General features: G+C 42.4%; 1 protein-coding gene across 2 annotated transcripts in view; it reads right to left on the bottom strand.

The window, feature by feature from the left end:
- Positions 1-27741, bottom strand: part of TRPC4AP (transient receptor potential cation channel subfamily C member 4 associated protein) — a 73809-nt gene that overhangs the window by 25826 nt on the left and 20242 nt on the right. For both annotated transcript variants that reach the window (XM_002710789.6, XM_002710788.6), the window contains exons 4-8: positions 18917-18974; positions 14718-14773; positions 8154-8282; positions 4611-4818; positions 246-431 (exon numbers count right to left, since the gene is read on the bottom strand). In XM_002710789.6, coding sequence (XP_002710835.1) covers positions 246-431; positions 4611-4818; positions 8154-8282; positions 14718-14773; positions 18917-18974 — 637 coding nt within the window. The remainder of the gene's footprint in view (positions 1-245; positions 432-4610; positions 4819-8153; positions 8283-14717; positions 14774-18916; positions 18975-27741) is intronic.

The raw sequence follows: 27741 nt of genomic DNA, 5'->3' as shown, positions 1-27741 counted from the left end.
AGTCCGTGAGAACAGCTGCCTCAGGTTCTGCACAAAGCCCTTCTCTGCAATTTGGTTCACTCTGAGGAAATCCAGGGAAGTTTCTGAAATAGCTATCAAAGCTTAACAGCCATGGACAAGGAATGCCCTGAGGAAAATTTTTCCAGGAGAAAATCTCATATCGGTTCTTCTTGGTAAAGAGGTTAAGAATGGCTCCAGGAAACCAAAGGAAAGCGCCCCCCCCAGCCCCAGGATCCCCCAGGTACCTTGATTGTGCTCAGACTCCTCGTTGGCCACTCGCATCAGGGCATCTAGCACCAAAGCGTTGTCCAGCCACGTGTACCACTCCTCCAGCTCCTGAAGGAAGCTGGCTGTGCCTGTTGACTCTGACACTTTTCGAGTTGCCAGTTTGCAAAGCCGCTCAACAAAGCCAGGGATGCTGAGAAGGGCCGCTGCCAGGGAGAGAAGAGGATTTTGAAAACACAGACAAGCAAACCAGCTCTAAAGCCCTCTACAAACAATCTGCAATGATAGGAATGATTCACACTGTGATATCAACCAGTTAGAGATGCTTTTTTTCTTTTAAAGATGTACTTTTTATTTGAAAGTCAGAATTACACAGAGAAAGAAGGAGAGGCAGAGAGAAGGAGGGAGAGAGAGACAGAGAAGGAGGGAGGGAGGGAGGGAGGGAGGGGAAAGGTCTTCCATCTGATGGTTTACTCCCCAACTGGCCACAATGGCCAGAGCTGTACCGATCCGAAGCCAGGAACCAGGAGCTTCTTCCAGGTCTCCCAGGTGGGTGCAGAGGACCAAGGAATTGGGCCATCATCTACTGCTTTCACAAGCCACATCAGAGAGCAGGATCAGAAGCAGAGCAGCTGGGACTTGAACCAGTGCTTACATGGGATGCAGGCACTGCAGGTGGCGGCTTTACCCACTATGCCTCAGCACTGGCCAAAAATGGTCTTTTAAAAAGAAATGCCAGGGGCTGGCACTTGGTGAAGAAGGTATATGGGTGCCTCGCGTCCTAGCTGCTCCACTTCCCATCCAGCTCCCTACTAATGGCCTGGCAAAGCAGCTAAAAGATGGCCCAAGTGCTTGGGCCCTATACCTGCATGGGAGAATTGGAAGAAGTTCCTGGCTCCTGGCTTTGGATCGGCCTAGTTCTGGCCGTTGCAGCCATTTGCGATGGAAGACCTCTGTGTCTCCCTCTCTCTATCTGTAACTCTCCCTCTCAAATAAGAAGTCAGTCAGTCTTGCCCTCAAATAAGTAAATCTTTTTTTTTATAATCTTTTTTTTTTTTTTTGGACAGGCAGAGTGGACAGTGAGAGACAGAGAGAAAGGTCTTCCTTTTGCCGTTGGTTCACCCTCCAAAGGCCACCGCAGCTGGCGCATTGCGCTGATCCAAAGGCAGGAGCCAGGTGCTTCTCCTGGTCTCCCATGCGGGTGCAGGGCCCAAGCACCTGGGCCATCTTCCACTGCACTCCCTGGCCACAGCAGAGAGCTGGCCTGGAAGAGGGGCAACTGGGACAGAATCCGGCGCCCCGACCGGGACTAGAACCCGGTGTGCCAGTGCCGCAAGGCGGAGGATTAGCTTAGTGAGCCACAGCGCCGGCCCAAATAAGTAAATCTTAAAAAAAAAAAAAAAAAAAAAAAAGGAAATGCCAACGGGCCAGCATCCCATATGGTTGCTGGTTCATGTCCTGGCTACTCCTCTTCCAATCCAGCTCCCTACTAATGGCCTGGGAAATGCATAAGATGGCCCAAGTACTTGGGCCCCTGCTATCTGAGATAGAGAGACGTGGAGAAAGATCCTGGCAACTGGCTTGTGGAGCCACTGCAGCCATCTGGGGAGTGAACCAGCAGATGGAAGATCTCTCTCTCTCTCTCACCCTCTCCCTCTCCCTCTTCCCCCTGCTTACCTCTGTCAAATAAACAAACAAATCTTTAAAAAAAAAAAAAAAAGGAATTGCCATGACAAGGGAAAATAGTTAAAGTTACAGATACAAGGCAAATTTTTAGCAGGTGTAGGGAAACAGGCTCTCTTGTATCAACTGGTCAAAAAATAAACAGAAATAAATTTTATGTCTTTAATTTGTGTGTTTCTGAGCCAAGAGGTCCATTTTTGGAAATTTCCCTAAGGAAGTAACCATTTGTATACACAGATATCTGTATAAAGATGTACATTGACACAGTTTCTTTAGTAGGAAAAATATGGAGGTAACTAAATGTTCTTCAGTAACAGACTAAATACAATGATACAGTCATACAAATGGAATATAACATGGATACTAAGAATGAGATCACATAACATGTTTATATAGTGACTCAAAGTTTGAATTTATTTTTTAGAGAAAAAGTAAATGATCAAACAGTATTGGTTTAAGCCCATGTTCTTAAAAACTTTCAGTATCTGCTTCCTTAAGCTACACATGAAGAGTGGAAGCACAGGTGTTAGTGCTATGGAGTAGCAGGTAAAGCCACCACCTGCAGTGCCAGTATCTCATATGGGTGCCAGTTCTAGACCTTGTTGCTCCACTTCTGATCTAGCTCTCTACTAATGCACCTGGGAAAATAGAAGATGGCTCAAGTACTTGGACCCACACCACCCACATGGGAGACCTCAAAGAAGCTCCTGGCTCCTGGCTTCAGCCTGGCCAAGCCTTGGCTGTTGCAGATATTTGGGGAGTAAACCAGTGGATTTCTCTCTCTGTCTCTCCCTAACTCTGTGTTTCAAATAAATAAATAGAAACTCATCTAGAAACTTTATAAAGACCTTTTTTTAAATCCTCCAAATCAAAGAAAACTGGGTTTGGGGTCAATACCAAACCAGCCCGACAAGAAGTCCACGTTCAAGGATGAATAATGGTGGCTTCCTTCAAATCTGTTTACATCTAGGCATGTGAAAATAATGCAAACTAATACTACTACTAATAATATAACTAATAATAATCTGCCAGATTAATTTCCTCAATGGGAAACAGAAAGACAAAAATCATTAGTACACTGGCACTCACAAGTTTCCATACTGCATCTTTTTGACCCCATTTTCTCATACACACAATAGAGATATTAATAATTTCTACTGCACAGGACCTCTTGGAGAACTAAATAAAATCACTTCTAGATAAAACAGTTGGGTCAGTGTTTGCTATAGAGTATGAGTTTAACAAATGTTGCCTTTAGCCACTGTCTATACGTGTATATGTTTAAATCAGCTTTATATATAATTTAATTGTAAATCACATATTTTTTAAAATGTATGTTTTACGGTTTACTACAGTGAGAACTTCCCAAATGTCCCAAGGAGAAGGGGAAATAACACCCTTCACTGACCAAGAAAGGTCTTGTATCTATGGACACAGAGGAAAAGCAAAGCTAGAGGAAGACCCACTTATCTGGGGTCCACAGACTTCAGTTTTTCCATATGACTGAAACACATAAAATTACATTCCCTAACATCCTGAGCGGCACAGCACGACCGCGTGCTACTCCTAACTAAACCGCACAGAGAGTCAGTGAAGGACCCCTCTGAGTAAGGAGGAGGCTGCTGTGCTGCACTTGGCAGCTCTGCAGAGCCAGCCCTGGGGATGCACACAGCAGCAAACCAGGCTTCAGCAACTAAGCTCGGTTTTCAGAGCATCATCAGGGCCGCCTTCGGATGGTCATGGCTTTCCTCTGCATTTTTATTATTTTACCTTGTCTATTTGGCTAACCCTAAAGTAAACAGTGATATGTTTTATATTTACAGTTTTTCTAGCCTGTTCACATTCATGAACTAGGTTTTAAGACACATACATGTTTCAGCTGAAATATGGATCATCTATATTCTTATGGATGAAACAGATATATACCCAGTTTCCCCAAAATCCTCTTAAGTAAGGATATTTTATCAACAGAACAGAGCTCTTTTGCACTCAGAAGAAATAGGTGAGTCAGAATAATGTTTTGAAAAATGATTAGTATACTTACATGGTCATAAAATCAAACAATATATAGAAACATACACTAAGAAGCTCCATTCCCACGGGCTGGCACATCTACTGTTTCCAGCCACATGCTAACAGGTCAACCCTTTAGGTTTCCCATGTATCCTTTCTGTTTCTTTACGCATAACATAAAACAAATGTAGGTCTTTTTTGTCCCTCCTTGCCTAAATACAAAAAGTGATTCTACACACTGCTCAGCATCTCATCATTAACGTATCTTGGAGATCCTGCAAACCAGTACAATATCATCTTTATTCTTTTTTAAGCTACAATTTTCCATTATATATTCTATAAATTAAGTAGTCTCTTGCTGATGAACACTTGAGTTTCCATTCTTTTGTTATTACAATGTTACAAACAATAACCTTGATATTCTATTTGTAAGATAAAAGCCCAGCAAGTTTAGTAGACCAAAAGGTATGTAGATCTGTAATACTGATAAACAGTGACTCTCAACTTTTTAAATTCAAAATCTGATAAAAGCTACAGAACTTGGTCCCCCAGAATAAGGAACAGACACAGAGAGTTTACACTCCGTAAGTGGAGCCCTCCCATGCGCAAAACTCTAGATACTGAAGGCTGGACAATTTGGGAAGGGTCTCAGTCTACAACCACAAATCCTGCAAACTCAGAAACTTCACCTTGGTTGATTTCAGCTGCAGAAGGCCCCAAGCTCAAGCTCTTCTTCTGCTGAGCATTTTTGGCAAGAAGCGTGTGCTTGTCATCATTCCCTGTATCCATCTCTGAAATGGTGACAGCCAGAATCCGGCAGAAATTAGCAAGCTGCTGCTGATCGAAATTGGATACTAAGGAACTCAGATTAGGGACTTCATCTAGTCGGATCATTTCCTAAGAAGACACAAATGAAACAATTTCCATGCTCAATTCACTCAAGAGACTGGGTATGCCCTCTGCTGTGTCCACTTCCTTGTACCCCTACGCAACTGCATTCCCTTCTCCTTCCCCAGACAGAACCATTGTTTTGAACTTTGTGTTTGTTACTCTTACATAAATTTTTATACTTAAAATTTATCTTCATTAAAACACATGGACTTCTCTCTGCATCCAGTACAAGTTACATCTTATCTTACTTTTGACTCAACACTGAGACTTATCTACACCAAGGAAAATAACTGGCAATCATTTTTTACCATTTTACTCCACATTTTAGTCAGTCTCCTTTTTATGAGTATTCAGGTGAACTACAACTTTTCACTATTAACTAATGTTGTACTGAACACCCCTACAGGTGCTCCCTGTGTACATGCGTATGTGACCATTTCTCTGAAATAAGTGGAAACAGTTATTCTTGTCTTTTTCTAGGCTAATAATTTCCAAGGATTCAAAATTAACTTTAATGTTTATTAAGTTTTAATACATGTACTTTATCAAGTTAAGGAATTTCCCTGCAAGTCTTAGCTTTAAGTATGAACAAGTATTGAATTTCATAAAATACTTTGTTACATTTTCTTCCTTAAAATCTACAATTTTGTGAAATATACCACATCTGTTTTGAACTATCCTTGTAGTCCTCAGAAGACACCTGGTATCCTCCATTCCACAAATTTAATTTCCACTGGACTATCTCTTTACCGCTGCATGAACTTGTAATAATCCATTCCTACATCTGTTTCCCAAACAATCTAATGCCGCTTTGAGTGAGAATTGTGTCTTCCCTTTTCTCCAGAGTCCCAAAGCAGAGGATCTCGTAATGAAGCTATCAGGAAATGTGCAATGAACAAACAAATGATTCCTGGAAGGCCTCAAGAATCCCACTCCCCTCTGTTTCTGGTAATGGGGGAGGACAGGTGTTTGCTGTGGTGGGCACATCTGGGGGGTTTCTTCCTTGCGCCAGTACACAACAAACATCACTATACTGAAAGCGTGACTGGAGCCCATCAGTTCCTTTAGCCCTTACCCAATTCAGTGTATGGGTCCCAAATCTGGCATTAGAAGCCTGCTTCATTTTGTTGTTTGATTATCTCTGCCTCTCTCTCAGAAGTAAACACTCTGGTAATTGCTTATTATCGTCTTTCCACTAAAACAGTTTTAGAAAGACTGGCATTGTGGTGTAGCAGGTTAAGCCGCCACCTGCAACACCAGCGTCCCATTTGGGTGTTGGTTCGAGTCCCAGTTGCTCCACTTCCCCAACCTTGCTCCCTGCTAATGTGCCTGGAAAAGCAGCACAGGATGGCCTAAGTGCTTAGGCCTCTGCACCCACGTGGGATGCGTGGAGGAAGCCCCTGGCTCCTGGCTTTGGCTTGACTCAGGCTCAGGCCCAGGCCCAGGCCCAGGCCCAACCCCAGTGGCCATTTGGGGAGTGAACCAATGGCTGGAAGGTCTCTCGCTCTCTGCCTTTCAAATAAATAAAAAATAAATCTTAGGGAAAAAAAAACCCTTATTCTGATGTGAAAAATTATCAGCAGTGTACAAGCGTTTCCACTGATAAACATTCCTTTTTTTTTTAAAGATTTTATTTTATTATTTATTTGAGAGGCAGAATTATAGGCAGAGAGAGGGAGAGACAGAGAAAGGTCTCCCATCTGCTGGTTCACTTCCCAGATGGCTGTAATGGCCGAAGCTGAGCCTATACAAAGGAGGAGCCAGGGGCTTCTTCCAGGTCTCCCATGTGGGTAAAGGGGCCTAAATACTTAGACTATCTTCCACTGCTTTTCCAGGCCATAGCAGAGAGCTGGATTGGAAGACGAGCGGCCAAGACACAAACTGGCACCCATATGGGACTCCAGCGCTGTAGGCAGAGGTTTAGCCCATTAAGCCACAGCGCCAGCCCCCGCTGATAAACATTTATCACCAACATTTGTTCTCCTTCTCACTGTGGTATTGATTTGCATTTCCATGATTATCAACAAAGCTAAGCATCTTCTACATTTATGGATCATTTGTTTTTCTTCTGTGAAATGCTTGTTCATATCACTGCTCATTTTTTCACGCTGATTTGTAAAAAATGCTTGATAAGTTCTTAATACCTATCTTTTGTTACCTTCCAAGTTGGTGATTTGGGTTTCTACTTCCTGTATGATGTCTATCCCCATTCAGACTGCACCAAGGTACTCATAATGTTTAGTAGAATCCATGACCATGACTATTTCTTGTAACACAAAAAGGAACGAGAAGGAGCAATCCTGGCCTCCAGCAGTCTAGATTTCTGTCCTAGAGGTCCCCTTTCACACACTTGCTGGAGCACACAACTATCGGAAAAACAACAAAGCCTTTTTATCAAGGGCACAAAGGGTCTGTCTGGGGCCTGCACACATCTCCAGTGTGTTCCTGGAGACAATGGGCCACTTGTATTTCTTCTGCCTGAGTGGTAAAAAGCAAGGCCTGGGGGAAGTGCATCAGAAAGACAGAAATCAAAGATGGAATCCCCACAATGCAGATGGCATCGTCTTCCCTCCAACAGCAACCTGTAGGAGGCAACTCATCAGTTAAGAGGAATACATCTGTCAACCAACAACCAACATGGAGGCTTAGGACAGGCATGGACCAGGGAAACAAGCTCCAGGTCCTAACAAGCATTACAGCAAACTCTAACATAATGCATTTCTAACAGAGACCTTTGGATGAATCTTGTGGGAGGAGTTCTTGATGAGAAATTTTTCATTTAGTGTTTTCATTTCATTCACAATTTTTTAAAAACCAACAAATCACATGAACATCTACTTGATGGTGAAGTGGTAGGATTTCAATGTTTTATCTTTATGTCTCATTGGTATTAATTAACCAACTCGAAGGCCAAATATTATCACCAAAGGAACATATCCCAATGAATGAAGGCTTCACAGCAGGAAAATGGAGTCACCACATCACACAACAGTATAGGTATGCTATAAAGAACTTACACCATAATAATTAGTGAGGGCAATTTGATTTTGGCAAAGTGACATTAACCATCACATAAAATTCATAAAGTGAATCTGATGTTTTGAGTTTTATAATTAGATCTGCTTCAATTTATATGTTAATTTAGATTTTAGATTCATGTAAGACCCATCAGTAAAAGGAGTATAACCTAGTTTTATACCTGAATATACCCAAGTAACACAAAAATAAATTTTAACACATGAGTATGGAAAATTTATTTTCAAAGAATTCTGCATTATTCAGGTTTGAGAATTCAGTGGTCTGAGATGCCCTTCCCCACATGGCTGGAGGACACAGCTCACCTTTTTAACACCCAAAATATCCTCAATGAGGGTTGCTGTTTGTAAGAATGTCTTCTTACTTGTCATCAATGTAAACAGGAAGATCACAAAGTCATTCTTTTCTGCCAAACGTTTTGTAACTCCTTCCGTCTGTCACAAGGAAGAAGGGAGAAACAAAGCAGAACAGGTTGCAATCACAAAATAAAATATGAAGAGCAAAGTACACCATGCAGCCAATGGAAAAGCAATCCCATCTTTAAAAACGGGCATAAGCCAAGAAAAGTGGGATGTCCTGAGTTAACTGTAGGAAACGTTTCTTGACTCCACAGCCATGAACAAAGTCTTCGAGCACCTACACAGTTAGGAGCCCATTCTGGAGCTGAGAATGAGAAAAGCAGAAGGCAGGGGCCTCAGTTGGGCTGTGAAGTCTAAGTCCCAGAGATCTCCTTTTAGAAGAGAAGCTAAACTCAACCGGTACAGAAACTGGGTGACTAACGTAGGTGATTCCTACTTAGAGCTCAATCAAGGTGAAAACTTCACAACCAGAAGGAGTTTTCAAAGAGGGCTTAAGGTTTCTAAAGGCCATTCTCAAATCTGCAATCAACAGTATTTGAGGGTGGGTGTTTGGTATAGTGTTTAAGATCCCACTCTGGATGCCCGTAATCTGAATCGGAGTACCTGGACTTGACTCCAGGCTCTGTTCCCAATTCCAGCCTCAGGCTAATGTGTACTCTTGAACTCAGCAGCTGATGGCTCAAGTAGCTGGGTCCCTCCCACTCATGTGGAAGACATGGACTGAGCTCCTAGCTATGACCTGGTCCAGGCCCAGCCATCGTGATTCCTTGAGGAGTCAATCAGTGGATGGGAGCTCTTTCTAGCTCTCAAATAAATTTTTTAAAAGATTTATTTATTTATTTGACATGCAGAGTTACAGATATAAAGAAGAGACAGAGACAAAGGTATTCCATCCACTGGTTCACTCCCCAAATGGCCATACAGCCAAAGCTGAGCTGATCCGAAGCCAGAAGCCAGGCGCTTCTTTCAGGTCTTCCACGTGGGTGCAGGGACCCAAGGACTTGGGCCATTTTCCACTGCTTTCCCTGCCACAGCAGAAAGCTGGATCGGAAGAGGAGCAGCCGGGACTAGAACCTGCAGCCATATGGGATGCCGGTGCCAGAGGTGTAGGCTTAGCCCATGGTGCCACAGCATCAGCCCCAAAATAAATTTTTTTTTGAACAGGCAGAGAGAGAGAGAGAGAGATGCAGAGAGACAGAGAGAGAGGTCTTCCTTCCATTGGTTCACTCCCCAAATGGCCATACAGCCAAAGCTGAGCTGATCCGAAGCCAGAAGCCAGGCGCTTCTTCCAGGTCTTCCACGTGGGTGCAGGGACCCAAGCACTTGGGCCATCCTCCACTGCACTCCCTGGCCACAGCAGAGAGCTGGCCTGGAAGAGGGGCAACCGGGACAGAATCCGGCGCCCCGACCGGGACTAGAACCCGGTGTGCCAGTGCCGCAGGCAGAGGATTAGCCTATTGAGCCGCGGCACCAGCCTGCATGAAGTCTTTCTAGAGCCACTGCACATGTGCCACTCCTCTTCCTCTGAAGTCTCAAAGCACCTGGTCTTCACCAGTCCAGACCCTGTACCATGCCCTCTCTGCCCCAATCCCATTAACTGTGTACCATCTAAAGGCAGGAATACAAATCATTCATCATTGTATCCCAGGCATCTAGCAGGCGGCCTAGAACATAGTACGCACACCAAATGTTTGCTCAAGGAATAACAAACATGGGGTATGAGAGAAATAAAGGAACTAACTGGTCAAAGAACTAAAATGTCAGGTTCTGGGGCCGGCGCTGTGGTGTAATGGGTAGAGCCGCCGCCTGCAGTGCCAGCATCCCATATGGGTGCCAGTTAGAGTCCTGGCTGCTCCGCTCCCAATCCAGCTCTCTGCTATGGCCTGGGAAAGCAGTACAAGATGGCCCAAGTTCTTGGACCCTTGCACCCGTGTGGGAGACCTGGAGGAAGCTCCTGGCTTCGGATGGGCTCAGTTCCGACTGTTGTGGTCAATTGGGGAGTGAACCTGTGAATGGAAGACCTCTCTCTCTCTGCCTCTCCTTCTCTAACTCTTTCAAGTAAGTAGGTAATTTAAAAAAGATTGCTGGGTTCTAAGAGGTTTGACGTGTGGCTAGCATCTTAGTGCAGTGGATTAAAGCACTGCCTACAACGCTGGCATCCTAGATGAGCACAGTGCAAGGCCCGACTGTGCCCTGCGTGGGCCTGAGAAAGCAGTGAAGACGGCCCAACTGCCTCGGCCCCTGCCACCCACACGGGAGACCTGGAAGAAGCTCCAGGCTTAAACCTGGCCCAACTCTGGCTTTTGTAGCCATGTGGAGAGTGAACCAGCAGATGGAAAATCTCTAACTCTAATTTATTATTTAAACAAATAATAAAAATTTAAATAAATAAATATTATTTAAATAAATAAAATAATTTTATTATTTTTATTTTTATTAATTTATTATTTTTTAAGTTAATAAATTAACTTAAAAAAAAGTTTGGATTAGGACTGCAGTATTGCTAGCTTAATCCCTCTCTCTCTCTCTCTCTCTCTCTCCCCACACACACACACGCACCTATCTTGGAGACACCAGAGTCTGGTAGTTTTAATATTTTTCTTCATTCTTTTCAGCCTCTAAACTCAACAAAATTCCTCCAAGAAAACTGCAGCAAACATGACTTCTTTTTAAAAGATATAGTCTAATGTACAGGTAAACACAGTTTGGCAGATGAGAACCCAGAGCTAGAATACTTTACAATCAGTGCGATGAGATGTGCCAAGGCAAATTTACTATTCAAAATGAAATCATCAAGAGACTAAGCTGAGCATGCACATCTTCACGGCACAAGACTACACAGGACACTAGCTGGAGAAGGCAATGTCTGTCTGGCTATCTGTTAACACTCTGCAGCTGCAGCACTGGCTCAATCTTTAGAAAGGTGTTTTCCCAACCACACACAACCAACTGCACGGACTATGAAATGTGAAGCAGGACTGACTCTAGCTCTACTCAGACAAGCAAAAGTTCTGGAATATCAAGCATAAAAATCAAAAATAAAACAAAAGCATAAAGGAGAAATAAATTTATCATTTTCTCAAAGCATAAAACTGTATCTTCAGGCCATCCAACAGGCGGTCCTGTTGCCCTGCCCAGCTACCTGGACTACCCGCCATTCTCCTCGTCTCAGTTTTCTGAAGTCTTACCCACAGATGGGATAAAGGTCTTCCTCTTCTAGAAAGCCTTCCTTTTCCCTCTGAAAAAGGCAGACAACCCTTCCTTCCCTCTACATCATAAGTTCTTTAACTGAGCTCCTAATTATCTAAAATGATAAAGTATTGTGTGCAAATGCACTTTTCTGCAGAGATTTTTCATATTTTAATATGCGTTCTTGACTTACCATCTGCTTACTATCTAAACCAGGAGCAACAAAGTAGCATTGAGTGGACCAAGCTGTATTTGGCCAGTGATACTCCAAAAATTTAAATTTAAACATCTTTAGGTAGGACAAGCTAGCTCCATGTTAGTCACAATTTATTTAACTCCCCATACTCCAACATGGGCAGTTTCAGAACATTTCCTGTTTGCCTGATCACTGGAGGCACTGGTGTCTGCAGTTATAAGAGCCTTAGGTTCTCTAAACTGGAACTAAGACAGTCCATCAGAGTTAGACCTTACCATCCTAGTTCCTTATTGTTTTTTTGTTTTTAAACTAAACTGTTTAGTTAAAAACAGCCTCATAAAACTGTCAATGATGGAATCATGACATCATATACTGTATTTCATTTGTTAAGATTTATTTATTTATGTATTTGAAAGGCTGAATGAGAGATAGAGGAGACAAACACATGGAGGTATCTTCCATCCACTGGTTCATCCCCAAAATGACTACAACAGCCAGGGCTGGATCAGGCCAAAGCCAGGAGCCAGAACTCAATCTAGTTCTTCCACATGGGTGGCAGGGCCTAAAATTTGGGCCATCCTCCGCTGCTTTCCTAAATGCATCAACAAGGAGCTGGACTGGAAGTGGAGCACCCATGGAGCCGGCTTTGTGGCGTAGCAGGCAAAGCTGCTGCCTGCAGTGCCGGCATCCCATGTGGTCACTAGTTCGAGTCCTGGCTGTTCCACTTATGATCCAGTCTCTGCAATCGCCTGGGAAAGCAGTAGAGGATGGCCCGCCCAAGTCCTTGGATCCCTGTACCTGCAAGGGAGACCCAGCAGAAGCTCCTGGCTCCTGGCTTCAGATTGGCCCAGCTCTAGCTATTGTGGCCATTTGGGGAGTGAACCAGCAAATGGAAGATCTCTCTGCCTCTGCCTCTTTGTAACTCTGCCTTTCAAATAAATAAGTAAATCTTTAAAAAGAAAAAGATCACTAGTGACTGCCAAGTTGCAAAAAAAAAAAAAAAAAAAAAGTGGAGTACCCGGGACTGAACCAGTGTCCTTATCAGATACCTGCATTGCAGGCAGCAGTTAAACCCACTGCACCACCACATCAGCCCTAGTAAGGACAATTTTTTACTGGTCTTAGTCCCAAGAAATTGTGCATTTCCTGAACAGTTCTTTTTTCTTCTATAGATTTGTCTGCGTCACTAGCTACACGTGGCTCCTGAGCACTTGAAACATGGCTACTCCCAACTGAGATATGCTGTGTATAAAAGTCACAATGGATTTTGAAAGCTTATTAAAAAAAAAAGAATTTAAATATCTCAACTATTACACTGATTACATGTTGCAATGACAATACTCTTGATACATTATATTGAATAAAATGTATTAAAATAACTTCACCTATTCCTTCCTACTCATTTTTTTTCTCATTAAAAAAAAAAAGTAGGGGGAGGCATACTGGAGTACATGGGTTCCATACCCAGCTCCACTCTTGACTCTAGCTTCCTGCTAATGCAGATTCTGGGATGCAGTAGTGACAACCAACTCAAGTGATCCAGTTCCTGCCACACACGTAGCAGATCTGGATTGAATTCCCAGCTTCAGGTTTCAATCCGATCCAGTCCCAGCTGATGCAGCAAGTGGAAAGTGAACTAGAAGATGGGAGATCAATTTTTTCTCTCTCTGCCCCTCTCCCCACCTCTTCTCTCCCTTTCAAAGAAAGGGAGGCTGCAAGGTAATTTAAAATAAACCAGAAAGTTTGCATTGTATTTCTATTCCACTGCATTAATACAAATTGTGTCAATGTTCAAATATACTTCCCTATTTGTATTGGCTGCCAAGAAGCTCAAACCCCAATTTGTGCCTCATCCTCAGCACAGATGATTTTATGCTCTACATTTTTAAATCAGTCCAATTCCTGGCTGTACATTATATCCCCACCCTTGGTTTATCCTTTTCCTTCAGACCTACTTCTAAGTTTGTGATGCTGGTAGATTTTAATACTCTCACAGGATACCTGAACTAAAAAGAGGTAAGAAAGGAAATGTAGTTAAATGTTCCTTTTGCATTTCCACAGCATGTAAGTTTCACTTCCATAATAGCACCTGTCTCCTTCTATGTGTTCTGTAAGTCACTGTTCATATAGTTTATGACAGCCAAAGTTCCTAAAAAGCACTGACTTGTAAAAACTGTTTATGTACTGTTTTAAAAAGTGTTTTTTATGTATCATCTTGTTTAGTTCTCACAATAATTCTACGGTGTTAGTACAATTTCTAACTGCACTCTACTGCAGGACATTGAGGTACAGGGAGGTACACGAAACCGAGAGCCAGAACACAGAATCCAGTTCTAACACTAAGTATCACACTCTGTTCTTTCTACTCAATTGCTTCCCACATCCACCACTCTTCCTGGCTCAGCAGTCAACCCAGCAGACTGTCCTACTCAATATATGGGTGGGGCTTTCTAGTCCTTGTTTTGTTTGTTTTCTAAGGATAGGTGTGAAAACAAAGTGAAAAGAAATTTTAAAGGTCACAGGGATTCTGCCATTGTTTTATCACCTTTTAACATGTTAACTGTTCAGACAGCTCAGATACTTCCTAAAGCAGCTCAGTCTCTGCTGAAGTTACCCTGGCTCTTAACAACTACTACCTAGGGCAGCTGTTGTGGCTCAGGAGCCTGTATCTCATAAGAGAGTGCCAGGCCAGCTACTCCTCTAATGACCCAGCCTCCCACGTAAGAGCCTGGGAAGGCAGTGGAAGATGGCCCCAGTACTTAGCCCCTGCCACCCAGGTGGGAGACCCAGATGAAGTTCCTGGTTCCTGGTGTAGTCTTTGCTCTAGTGGACAATAGGGAGTGAATCAGTAGAAAGACAAACTCACTCTCTCTCTCCCCTGCCTCCTCTCCTTCTGTCACTCTGCATAATAATAAATAAATAAATCATTAAAGAAAAAAACAGTTATTACAAAATGCTTTCCCATAATTTCTATCTGTTGGTCCTGGTTCGACAGCACACATAAAATAAGTCCAACTCCCTCAAAATCTCAATTCTCATGGATGCAATCCCACTCAAATCTCCCCTCCTCAGCCATCACAAATGTGGCAGCAAGATAAATGGAGCGCCAATGGCAAGGTACTTACGCAGACACAGGTATTGTACAGGATGCTCAAGCAGTCCTTGGACATTTCATCACTGACTGAAAGCACAAGAGGAATAACTGGTTATTTTTCTCATTGAAAAGTATGTTTTCAAAATGTAAAAACTACAATAATTCCCTCCAAAATGATTACTTTCCTTTTAGTGTACTTCCTTCCAGTCTGTGACTATCAGAGATTTCCTTAGTGCCCATCAGAATCGACAAAGCAATTCGTTTTTGGTTTCACACAGTAGCCATTTTCTTGTTAGGTTCCACAGTCTTTATAATTTCATTCTTTTGTGATATTGTTAAATAAAGCCATGTTTCTTCTTTATCTTGCTTAGAATATATTCAGAGTTAGGGGTTTTCTGCTATTTAAACCTCTCTGTGTAGTCCTTTAATGCTTGAGTTGAACTGGTTCCTCACGCTACATTTTCAAAAACAGAACTATTTAAATTGCTCTTGTTACAAACTTCAATTGAAAGCTCTATTAAACAGCAAACAGGAATACCATTTATACTACAGACACCCCAACTGACTGTTTTCTTTAGATCTTTTGCTATCATTGCTATTTGTATTGGACAGCTTTGATCATTTAACCTACTATTAATTCCAATAAAGAATTTCCTACTTATCTATGAGCAGAAACAGCAGAGCAGCACAAAAAGGAAACTTAATTTTCATGACACCCAAACCAGAAGATGACAAAATTACACTTAACCAAGGACAAAGCGTTTTGTCTGTCATTGCTTTTATTTTTCTTATAGTTTTCATTTACTCTGATGCTGTCCAAAAAAAAAAAAAAAAAAAAAAAGGCTCTATGTGTCCCTTTGAGATCCTGATGGGCAGCCTTGCCATGCCAGCCTGCCTCACATCCCCTAGGGACAATGAAGATGCCCAGCAACCCCCGGCGCTATTTTCTGACCTACTGGGGCATTTTGCTTTATTTAATGACTTTAGGGCAGGGTGGAACACAAGATCACTTTATCCCAGTATTTCTACTTCCCATTTTTAAAGGGAACAGGGGTTCACTCATTCATCAAGCATTTTTATTCAGTACATACTCTAGAGCAGACATAGCGGTGAGCAAAAAAGAAAAAAAGCCTCAGTGTCTGTGGAACCTCTAAATCGACTGGGAGGAGAAGAGAACAAATAGAAGCACCAATAAGCAATTAGAAGGTGCCACTTATTGGAAGGGAAGTCGGAGGGCATGAGGACCAAGTTAGAGCACAAAGCAGAGAAAGGCAAGATGGATGTGAATTCTCTAAGCTACCACTATCCACACAAACGCAGCTTTACATGCTACGTCCTACTGATGTCAAGGGTAAAAACAATTTTAATTTAAATATACATGTAATATTTGTAGAGGGGCATTCATTAAATATTATTTGAAGTGATCTCTAGCTTTTAATACCAGAATGAAGTATATTTATTCTTTAAAAATTAAATATTGAATACCTTAAAAATAATCTGTAACATACATTATAAAGAATAACAATATGAGTTTATACAAAGAAAATAAAAGGGTTGCATCTCCTTTTTTTTCTTACTTTTTCATTTCAAAGTTGCAACCAGAGTATTCAGTGACAGACCAGGAGGACATGCTGTACAGTGTTTTACTGCTTAACTGACAAAGCTATTTTTGATTGCTGGTGTTTCTATTCCTCTGATACTACACATTTTTATAATATGTGTTAATGCTCTATGACCAGATGCCCTAACTCTTAGTGCCAAAGGTTCAATTCGGTGTATAACACTGAACACATTCACCCATTTGTGTTTTTTGGTTTTGTTTTGTTTTTTAATAGTAAAGAGCCCATCCTTGGGAAGTCATCCAGGTTGTTCCTCAGGTATTTCATCTTTGCTCAAACTGTTTAAGAATGGTGGCTTGTTTCATGGTTTTTGTTTTTGTCTCAGATTTTAACACAACAGACACAATGCATTATGAAGCTACAGTTTTCTGGAAAAGCTGATCTTTTAGGAATTGTGTTTCAGATCTTCAATAAAGCTTTTCTTTAAATTTCAAAAAAAAAAAAAGGATAACAATAGAGCAATATCCATATTATACCCAACACCCACCTTTTTAAAAAGTTAGGTACTACCAAAACAACAACTTTTTCCCACACATGCTCTGGTAATGACGAACCTTTTAACAGAGTATATCTTACCTTTGTAACAACAATAACAAAACAAATAATTTAAAAAAAAAGCTAAGTAATCTTATGAAATTATTCCTTATTCTTTCAGCTAGCTATTTACAAACAAAGAGGCAGTTCTTTTAGTGGAATGGTTCTCTTCATACTTCATACTGTTTCTTGTAAAGCATCAGATTCGTAAAAGGGTACTACAATAAGTTCATGGAAAATGGAATTAAAAGAGAAGTTTATTATGGCCCAAATCCTTGGGCCCTTGCACCCATGTGGGAGACCCAGAAAAAGCTCTTGGCTCTGGCTCCCAGCTTCAGTCTGGCCCAGACTTGGCTGTTGCAGCCCTTTGGGAAGTGAGTCAGTAGATAGAAGATATCTCTCTCTCCCTCTGTAACTCTGCCTTTCAAATAAATAAATCTCTTTAAAAAAAAGTTTATTTTGGTGCAAAAAAAGTTTTGAAATCCATGCACACAAAAGGCTTTCAAAAAAAATTCAAGGAAAATGCATTCTAAGAAAAAAATATGCATGGATTTCAATTATTTTGCACCATTTAAATTTATCTTTTAAAAAAGTTATTTTCAGGGACTGGCACTGTGGCGCAAAACCACTGCCTGTGACACCAGCATCCCACACGGGTGTTGGTTTCAGTCCTGGCTGCTCTACTTTCAATCCAGCTCCCTGCTAATGAGCCTGGGAAAACAATGGAAGATGGTCTAAGCACTTGAGCCCCTACCACCCATGCTGGAGACTCAGATGAAGCTCCTGGATGTTATGGCCATTTGGGGAGTGAACCAGTAACGGAAAATCTCTTTCTCTGTCTCTTCCTCTCTGATCTAACTCTGCCTTTCAAATAAATAATTTTTTTTAATTAAAAATTTAATTTTATTTGAAAGGCAAAGAAACACAGGGCTAGGCCGGTGCCACGGCCCGCAGCTCACCTGGCTGATCCTCCGCCTGTGGCGCAGGCACTCGGGTTCTAGTCCCGGTTGGGGCACTGGTTCTGTCCCGGTTCCTCCTCTTCCAGGCCAGCTCTCTGCTGTGGCCCGGGAAGGCCGTGGAGGATGGCCCAAGTGCTTGGGCCCTGCACCCACATGGGAGAACAGGAGGAAGCACCTGGCTCCTGGCTTCGGATCGGCGCAGCGCGCCGGCTGTAGCAGCCATTTGGGGGATGAACCAATGGAAGGAAGACCTTTCTCTCTGTCTCTCTCTCTCAAAAAAAAAAATCTGTAAAAAAAAGTAAAAAAGAAAGAAAAAAAGAAACACAGGGCCAGCATTGTGGTGTAATGGGTAAAGCCAATGCCTGCAATGCCAGCATCCCATATGGCCTCCAGTTTTAGGGTCCCGGCTACTCTATTTCCAATCCAGCTTCCTGCTAATGTGCCTGGGAAAAGTAGCAGAGGATGACCCAAGTAACCAGGTTCCTACATCTTTGTGGGAGACCTAGAAGAAGCTCCTGGGTTTGGCCTGGCATTTATAGCTATTTGGGGAGAAAACCAGTGGATGGAAGATCTCTCTCTCTCTTTCCCTAACTCTTTCAAATAAATGAATGAATCTTTAAAAAGAGAGAGAGAGAAACAGAGATGCAGATCTCACATCCACTGGTTCACTCACCAAGCACCTGTAATAGCCAAACAGCCAAGGCTGAGACAGACCAAAGCCAGGACCTCGGTACTCAATCCAGGTCTCCTACATGGTTGGCAGTGACACAGGTATTGAGTCCTAATGAGTCCATCCACTGTCTCCCATGGTGTGCAAGACGCTGGAAATGAAGCAGAGTAGCTGGAACTCACACCGAGCACTCTGATACAGGATATGGGCAGTGCAAGTGGAATTCAGCTGCTGTACCACACACCCATCCCTGAACTGACCTATGATTCCATTGTCTATGAACTTCTTGAAATATACCATAATTCCATCCATTACAGAATGACTAAAGAAAAAAAAAAAAAAAAAAAAAAAGAATGACTAAAGAGAGTCTGCTTTGCTGAGGACAGACAGTGTGACCTGCAGCTGAATGGAAGGCACATGATGACCAGCACCTTGCAAGTATACTTACTTTTCAGTTTCTGTCCCCGGATAGAGATTGTAGGCCTCATAAGAATTTCTACAAGGAGCTATTAAAAAAATAAAAAGATAAAAATCTTAAAAATTATTTCAAAGCACACCTCCTAAAACAATTTGCAGTGACAACTCATAACCCAAATATCTGTCACAGTATTGCAAGACCCTCTTGTTCTAAAAGGAAGTGACATTTCATGGAAGGAGCAATGTATCAAATTAGGAAACCTGGGCTCCAGTCCCAGATCAGTTATCTGTGTAAGTCAGTGCCCTTCCTTGGGCCTTAGCCTTCTCATTTTAAGAAATAAACACTTCAGATTAGGTAGTCTCTGGGGTCCAATGCGGCTTTAATTTTCTGAAATGCTATAGAATATTATTACCACTATGATTCTTCTTTAGCTTAAAGAACATCGTGTAAGTTTATCTTAAAAGTCTCGAAATATACATCACAAACTGTTAACACTGATTTCTACAAGGGTTGGGGTGATGTGCATTTATTTTTTATTTTACATACTTTTAATACTTTTATCAAGCTATTTAAAATAAACATGCATTTAAAACTGATTCTGTTGAAAGGACAATTTTTTTTTTTTTTTGGACAGGCAGAGTGGACAGTGAGAGAGAGACAGAGAGAAAGGTCTTTGCCGTTGGTTCACCCTCCAATGGCCGCCGCGGCTGGCGCGCTGCGGCCAGCGTACCGCACTGATCCGATGGCAGGAGCCAGGTACTTCTCCTGGTCTCCCATGGGGTGCAGGGCCCAAGCACTTGGGCCATCCTCCACTGCACTCCCGGGCCGCAGCAGAGAGCTGGCCTGGAAGAGGGGCAACCGGGACAGAATCCGGCGCCCCGACCGGGACTAGAACCCGGTGTGCCGGCGCGGCAAGGCGGAGGATTAGCCTAGTGAGCCACGGCGCCGGCCGAAAGGACAATTTATAATGATTAAAAGGGTCAATCCATGATAAAGGTGTAATATTTACAAATATATGTATATGCACCTAACAAAAGAAACCCAAAATACATGAAGAAAAGCTAACAGGATTGAAGGAAACAAATAAAAAATTACAGCCGGGATACTTTAATACCCTGCTTTCAGTAATGGATAGACAACTAGGCAGAAGACCAACCAAGAAATACAAGATCTGCATACCATAAATTAATTAGATCTAATAAACATCTATCAAACACTCTATGCAGCAACAAAATACACATTATACAAGTGCACACAAAATATTCTCCAGGACAGATCAAATGTTAGGTCATAAAACAAGCCTCAGTAAATTTAAAAGGGGGTCTGGGGCAGGTCGAGATGTTGCTTGGGATACCCACATCTAATGGAATGCCTGGGTTCAATCCCAACTGCTTTATTTCAGCTTCCTTGCTAGTGCACACCCTGGGAGGCACAAGTACCTGGATCCCTGCCACCCACATGGGACACTCACATTGAGCTTCTGATTCCTGGCTTCAGCCTCAACCATTTCTGGCTGTTACAAGCGTTTGGGAAGTGAACTAAGGATGGGAGATCTCTCGCTCTCTTTCAAGTAAGTAAAATAAATAATTAAAAATTAAAAAGATTGGCCACAAAAGAATAAATTTAGAAACAAGGAAGAAACCAGGAGGAATTCATGAATATGTAAATAACAATATCCAGCGTAAATAATCAATGACTCAAAGAAAAATCATAAAAGAAATTAGAAAAGATCTGAGAAGAACCAGCATACCAAAACTTACGATATAGCTAAAGCAGTGCTTAGAAAGAAATTTAGTTAAAAATGCCTACATTAAAATTTTTCAAAAATAAAGAAGTCAATAACCTAATCTTCTGCCTTTAAAATACTGAAAAAGGAAGAGCAAACTAAGCCCAAGGCAAGCAGGAGCAAAGAGATCATAAGGAACAGAGTGAAAACTAATGACACAGAGAACGGAAATTCAGAGAGAAAACCAACTAAACCTAATATTAAGATTGAGAAAAAGGAGAGGACTCAAATGATGATAATCAGCAGTAAAGAGCGAGGATATGACCATTAATCTATTTTTAAAAATATTTATTGGGGCTGGTGCTGTGGCGGAGTGGGTTAACGCTCCGGCCTGAAGTGCCGGCATCCCATATGGGCACTGGTTCGAGACCTGGCTGCTCTGCCTCTGATCTAGCTCTCTGCTATGGCCTGGGAAAGCACTAGAGGATGGCTCAAGTCCTTGGGCCCCTGTACCACGTGGGAGACCCAGAAGAAGTTCCTGGCTCCTGGTTTCAGATCGACACAGCTCCGGCCGTTGCAGCCAACTGGGGAGTGAACCATTGGATGGAAGACCTCTCTCTCTCTCTCTTTCTGCCTCTGTAACTCTGACTTTCGAATAAATAAATAAATCTTAAAAAAAAATTTATTTAATTGAAACGCACAGTTCCAGAGGCAGAGAGAGAGAGAGAGAGAGAGAGAGAGAGAGAGAGAGAGATGAGAGAGAGAGATGAGGTATCTTCCATCTGCTGGTTCATTTCCCAAATAGCTGTCAACAGCCAATGCTGGCCACTCCAAAGCCAGAAGCCTGGAGCTTCTTCCAGGTCTCCCATGTGGGTGCAGAGGCCCAAGTACTTGGGCTACCCTCTGCTTTCCCAGGCCATGGCAGAGAGCTGGATCAGAAGTAGAGCAGCTGGGACTCGAACTGGCACCCATACAGGATGCTGGCACTACAGGTGGTGGCTTTACCTGCTATGCCACAGTGCCAGCCCCAACCATTAATCTTATGGAAAAAAAGTATTATGAGAATACTATGAACAACTATATGTAAACAGATAACCAAGATGATATGAACAAATTCCTAGAAAGTCACCAACTACAAAAAGTGACTAAAGAAGAAATAGAACATCTGAACAGTCCTATACTAAGTAGAGACTAAATTAGTGATTAAAAAAAAGTATACATAAAGACTAGTCCTAGATGGCTTCAATGGTAAACTATACAACATCTAAAGAAGAATTAACATAAAATGAAAACTGGAACAAAACCAATAGTAAATGAAGTGCCCCTTAAGATGAAAAGAATGTATCTTACAGACTAAGGGAGTTCTCTCTTTTTATTCTTCAAATTATTTCATTACATGCACATTCATGACTCACACAACATTCAAGCAGAAACTCTGAATAACTTCTATATGCAAGTGTCCAGTGCAGTGGGAGCAATGGCTGACTCTGAAGATATAGTATGATGAATAATGGCTCATTTTTATAGAAGTTGGGTTATTTATCAGTTGCATCCATGCAGCCATGCCCATTTTCCCCTGCCTCTTCACACTGCTAACCCTCACAGCCTCTACTCCTTGCCTTGCTTCAGGGCCATGGCCTGGAGCTTCCCTTTCAAGGGAGTTCTCTTAACTTCAGTTCTGTCTTGATCATTGATACAATTATAGAAATAGTTTATTTATATATGTACATCTTGGATTATGTAGCCTGAAGTCTTACTAAACTTGCTGATAGTCTCTAGTAAGTTTTTTTTCAGTGGTCTCCTTTGTGTTTTCTATATCTTAGGCCATAGTATATGCAAACAGGAATGATTTTACTTCTTCCTTTCCAATTTGGATATCTTTATTTATTTATTTCTCTTCCCCTCCCTCCCTCCCTCTCTTCCTTGGCCTGGGAATCAATAGAAGATGGCCAAATCCTTGGACCCCTGCACCCCCGTGGGAGACCCAGAGGAAGCTCCTGGCTCCTGGCTTTGGATCAGCATAGCTCTGGCTATTGTGGCCAATATGGGAGTGAACCAGTGGATGGAAGACCTCTCTGTCTCTGCCTCTCCTTCTCTCTCTGTACAACTCTCTTTCAAATAAATAAAAAAATCTTTTAAAAATTAAAAAAAATCAATTTTGATGACAGTTTCATAACTCTGAATATACTAAAAGCCACTGAATGGTAAACTTTTAAGTTTTTGAGAGGCAGAGAGAGAGAGAGAGAAAGAAAGAGACAGGCAGATAGATAATGAGAGCTCCCATGTACTACTCCACTCCCCAAATGCTTGCAACTGTGAGGGCTGAGCTGGGATTTGCGCTAGGAGCTGGCAACTCAATCCAGGTCTCTCACATGGGTAGCAGGAACCCAATCACTGGAGCCATCACTGTTGCCTCCCAGTGTCAACATTAGCAGGAAGCTGGAGTCAGGAGTCAGAGCTGGGTATTGAACCCAGGCCCTGTGATGTGGGACTTGGGTGCCTGAACTGCTAAGCTAAATATCCACCCTTGAATGTGACACTACAAATTCATGAATTGTCACTGCATACAAATTATATCTCCATACCGCTGCTATTTTAGAAACCAGACATAGAAAACCATATGGTGGGGGCCAGCGTTGTGGCACAGCAGGTTAAAGCCCTGGCCTGAAGCGCCAGCATCCCATATGGGTGCCAGTTCTAATCCCACTGCTCCTCTTCCAATCCAGCTCTCTGCTATGGCCTGGGAAAGCAGTAGAAAATGGCCCCTTGGGCCCCTGCACCCACGTGGGAGATCTGGAAGAAGCTCCTGGCTCCTGGCTTCAGATCAGCTCAGCTCCAGCCATTGCTGCCATCTGGGGAGTGAACCAGCAGATAGAAGACCTCTCTCTATGTCTCTACCTCTCTCTTACTTTCAAATAAATAAAATAAATCTTTTTTTTTTTTTTAAAAAAAGAACCACCTTTAACTTTCATAGTAATAGAACCTGTGTTTTCCAAAAGAACCAATTTCTATTTTAAAGTAATCTACATGCTGTGAATATGACTGAGCCCACATATTTAAAGACACTGACCATATGTATTTTTTATTATTAAATCAATTTAGAAGCAATCCCAGAATGGAAACTGAAAACCTTCTTCTAGCCCCTTCTGGCTAAAAAAAAAAAAAAAGTTTGGGCAGCAGGTACAAGACACCTCAAGCCAAATGAGAGGGGGGAAAAAAAAGACACCATGGCTTTTTTTTCCTTTTCCCTTAAAAAAACAGATCTTCAAGATAGTTGAAGCTGGAAGATCTGAGAAAGCCTCTGCTCATCTTAAATCAGCAACAAACCTTTAGATAGCAAATCCACATTCTTGAGATTGCTCCTGGCACAAATGTGACACTGTAATTCAACATCTTAAACTGAGAGAAATGAAGGAAGGAATGTGTGTTGTTTTTAGTTTGAGACAGATTAAACTACCGCTGCACTGTTTGTCATTCCTGGAGAAGCACTGGTTTCAGCCTTTTACACATCTTTATTTAATGTTAACTTCACTTGTAAGTGAGAAAAAGAACAAAGAATCATGACGTAGGCAACAACGAACTCTGCCATGAATGTAGGCCTGCTCTTTGTTTAACAGAGACCTAAGGTCATCCTCTAGAAAGTGGGAGTAATTATCAATAGAGTATATGGAATGCTGCAGCTGCTATTTTTCCGTTAAGAATTTCCCCATGTTGGCTGCTTGGCTTAGCGCTTAGGACACTTGTTGAGACGCCCACATCCCACACACAGTGTCTGTGTTCAAGACCTGGCTCTGCTCCTGAGTCTAGTTCCCTGCTAATGTGCAGATGGGAGGCAGCAGGTGATGGCTTAAATGGTTGGGTTCCTGCCACACACATGGGAAACTCAGATTGAGTTCCCAGCCCAAACCCAGCCATTGTGGGCATTTGGGGAATGAACCTGCAGTCAGAAGCTCTCTCTGCCTGCCTATTTCTTTCTCCAACTCCCTGCCTGTCAAATAAAATTCAGCAAAAAACAAAACAAAAAAACTTCTAAGGCAAAAGTCAAACTAAGGAACACAATTTTTTTTAATTAAAAAAAGGATTTTCCTGTGTGTTATTACAGTTTTAATATATTGGTGACTTAATAAAACTCAACTAAATAGAGAGAGTAACCATTACCTTCTCCTGGTGGATACTTTTATTCATTATAAATAATGCTACATTATCTATGCATGTAAGACTTTAATCTCATTTTAACTTATATATTCAAGAGACAGTCACAGAAATGGAAACACAGCAAACTGAGTAGTAACCTTTATGGCTTTGAGGCATTTTATGCAAGTGCTTCTTTTTAAAAAAAATTTAAGATTTATTTATTTATTTGAAAGGCAGAGTTACAGGAGAGGAAGACAGAAGGGGAGCTCTTCCATCTGCTGAGAGGCAGAAACAAAGAGAGACCTTCCACCTGCTGGCTCACTCCTCAAACGGCTACAATGGCCAGGCTGGGCCAGGCCAACGCCAGAAGCCAGAAGCTTCATCTGGGTCTCCCATGTGGGTGTAAGGGCCATCTGCTGCTGCTTTCCCAGACACAGTAGCAGGAAGCTGGATCAGAAGTAGAGCAGCTAGGACTCAAACCAATGCCTATATGGGATGCCGGCATCACCACAACATCAACCCTACACAACTACAATCACCCAATACAATCACCCAACAAAATCTAAGATCCTCAGCTACATAATAGGTTATATTTAAAAAAACAGAGTATGTGTGGCAGGTGTTGTGGCATAGCAAGGTAAGCCACCACCTGGGATAACTGCATCCCATATCCTACTGCCAGTCTGAGTCCTAGTTGCTCCGCTTCCAATCCAGCTCTCTGCTAATGTGCCCGGAAGCAGCAGATGATGACTGAAGTACTTGAGTTCCTGTCACCCACACGGGAGATCAGGATGAAGTTCCAGGCTCCGATCTTCAGCTTGGCCCAGCCCGAGCTGCTGCAGGCATCTGAGAAGTGAACCAGCAGATGGAAGCTCTCTCTGTCTCTCTCTCCTCTCTCTCTCTCCCTCACTCTGTCTTTCAAATAAACAAATCTGGAGAAGAAGAAAGGGGACAATGACTGTGTCAATGAATAAATTAAGAGTCTCTAAATGCCAAGCTATGGCTTTCATTTGGCCCACAACTATTAAAAAGCTGGGGGGCTGGCACTGAGGCTCAGTGTGTTATGCCACCATATACAGTGCCGACCCCACACATGGACACCAGCTCAAGACCCAGCTGCCCTGCTTCCATCCAGCTCCCTGCTAATGCACCTGGGGAAGCAGTGAAGGATGGCCCTGCACCCACATGGGAAATGCGGAAGAAGCTCCTGGCTCCTGGCTTCAGCCTAGCTAAGCCCTAGTCATTGTGGCTATTTGAAGAGTGAACCAGCGGATTCAAGACCTCTCTCTCTCTCTCTCTCCCTCTCCTTCTCTGTAACTCTCCCTTTCAAATAAATAAATAAATAAATAAATCCTTAAAGCAAGCAAACAAGCAAGCTAGGAGATTTTAACATACAAATCTAAATTTCCTATATGCCTTTAGGGAAACTGTCATGGGAAATGGAAGTCATTTACCTCTTAAAAGCAGGCATATACTTCCCAGTCCATCACAGTCCATGTGGTCATTTAATTTATGCATATGACCTTGCTCTGGGTCTGCTTAAGTTCATTTAATAACCTACTTGGCATTTTACAAATTCCAGGATACAACTTTTCACTGTCATGTTAGGGGTGGGTCAAGCTGACAAGGCCACTGGTCATTTTGATCCAGTTGAGCTTTGGGCAGTATGGTCAAGAGAGGCTTACTATGAGGTCTTGCCAATGATGAGCTGTCTGCAGAAGCAAGGTGGCAATAGAGTTCAGAAGAACAAATGCACCCAACCTAAGGTTAGTGAAGCACAAAATGACCTCAGCAACTACTCATGAAAAGACTGGATTCCTGTAGAAGATGACCTAACTCACAGCAGGAAAGAAAAACCCCACAACATCAAGAACAGTGATCCAAAGATGTCCTCAGATAGGACAAGCTCCTACTACAGGAAGACACATTTTCACTGCAAATGGACACCAAGTTAGAAACCTACATTATTCTGTTTCCTCCCATAAATGTACTGACTTTCACTGAATAAATTTCTTGATGAACAATGCAGAAATAAAGAGTCCCTTAAGTTGCCAGTGCTACAGGACCACCGGCAATGCAGACGAGAAAGAATGCTGAGCTGAAAGTGTAAAGGTATGGCTGATGTATGGACAGAGACTCACATTCAGTCTTTATTTTTGTGGGAAATGGCATCTTTAAGAAAAAGGAAACTTTTAAAAAATTGACACATAGAGGTGTGGTGCAGCAGGTTAAGCTGCCACTGGCAATGACAGCATCTCATATCAGAATGCCAGTTTGAGTCCTGGCTACTCCCCTTCCAATTCAGCTCTCTGCTAATGTGCCTGGGAGAGCAGCAGATAATGGCCCACTGCCAAGTATGGGAGACCCTGATGGAATTCCAGGCTCCCAGCTGCAGCCATCTGGGGAAAGAACCAGTGGATGGAGATCTTGTTCTCTGTCTTTTCCTTTCTCTCTGTCACTCTGCCTTTCAAATGAATCTTTAAAAAAATATTAATAATAATAAAGAATACAAATCTTCACCAGACAGCTCAAATTCTTACAAACTGAACATCACTCTTGTATAATCACCACCAATCAAGACAGAAAGCAATCATGACAGCCCCAAATACTCCCCTCCTCATGCTCCTTTCAAGAAATGGGGCAAAGGCAGATCTCTAGGTGGGGAGGCAGATCCTAAACCCTTCTGCATTATACCAAAATAGATTAAAATGGTACAAAAATTATACATATACAATAAGACTTTTTTATTTTTTTTTTATTTTTTGGACAGGCAGCTAGACAGTGAGAGAGAGAGAGACAGAGAGAAAGGTCTTCCTTCCGTTGGTTCATCTCTCAAATGGCCGCTACGGCTGGTGCGCTGCGCCGATCAGAAGCCAAGAGCCAGGTGCTTCCTCCTGGTCTCCCATGTGGGTGCAGGGCCCAAGCACTTGGGCCATCCTCCACTGCACTCCTGGGCCACAGCAGAGAGCTGGACTGGAAGAGGAGCAACCAAGAC

Source organism: Oryctolagus cuniculus, chromosome 11 (assembly GCF_051225735.1).
Source record: "Oryctolagus cuniculus isolate XC-2025 breed Fujian yellow rabbit chromosome 11, ASM5122573v1, whole genome shotgun sequence".
Lineage (NCBI taxonomy): Eukaryota > Metazoa > Chordata > Mammalia > Lagomorpha > Leporidae > Oryctolagus > Oryctolagus cuniculus.
Note: the sequence above shows the minus strand (reverse complement) of the source record. Positions and strands in the feature narration are given on the sequence as shown.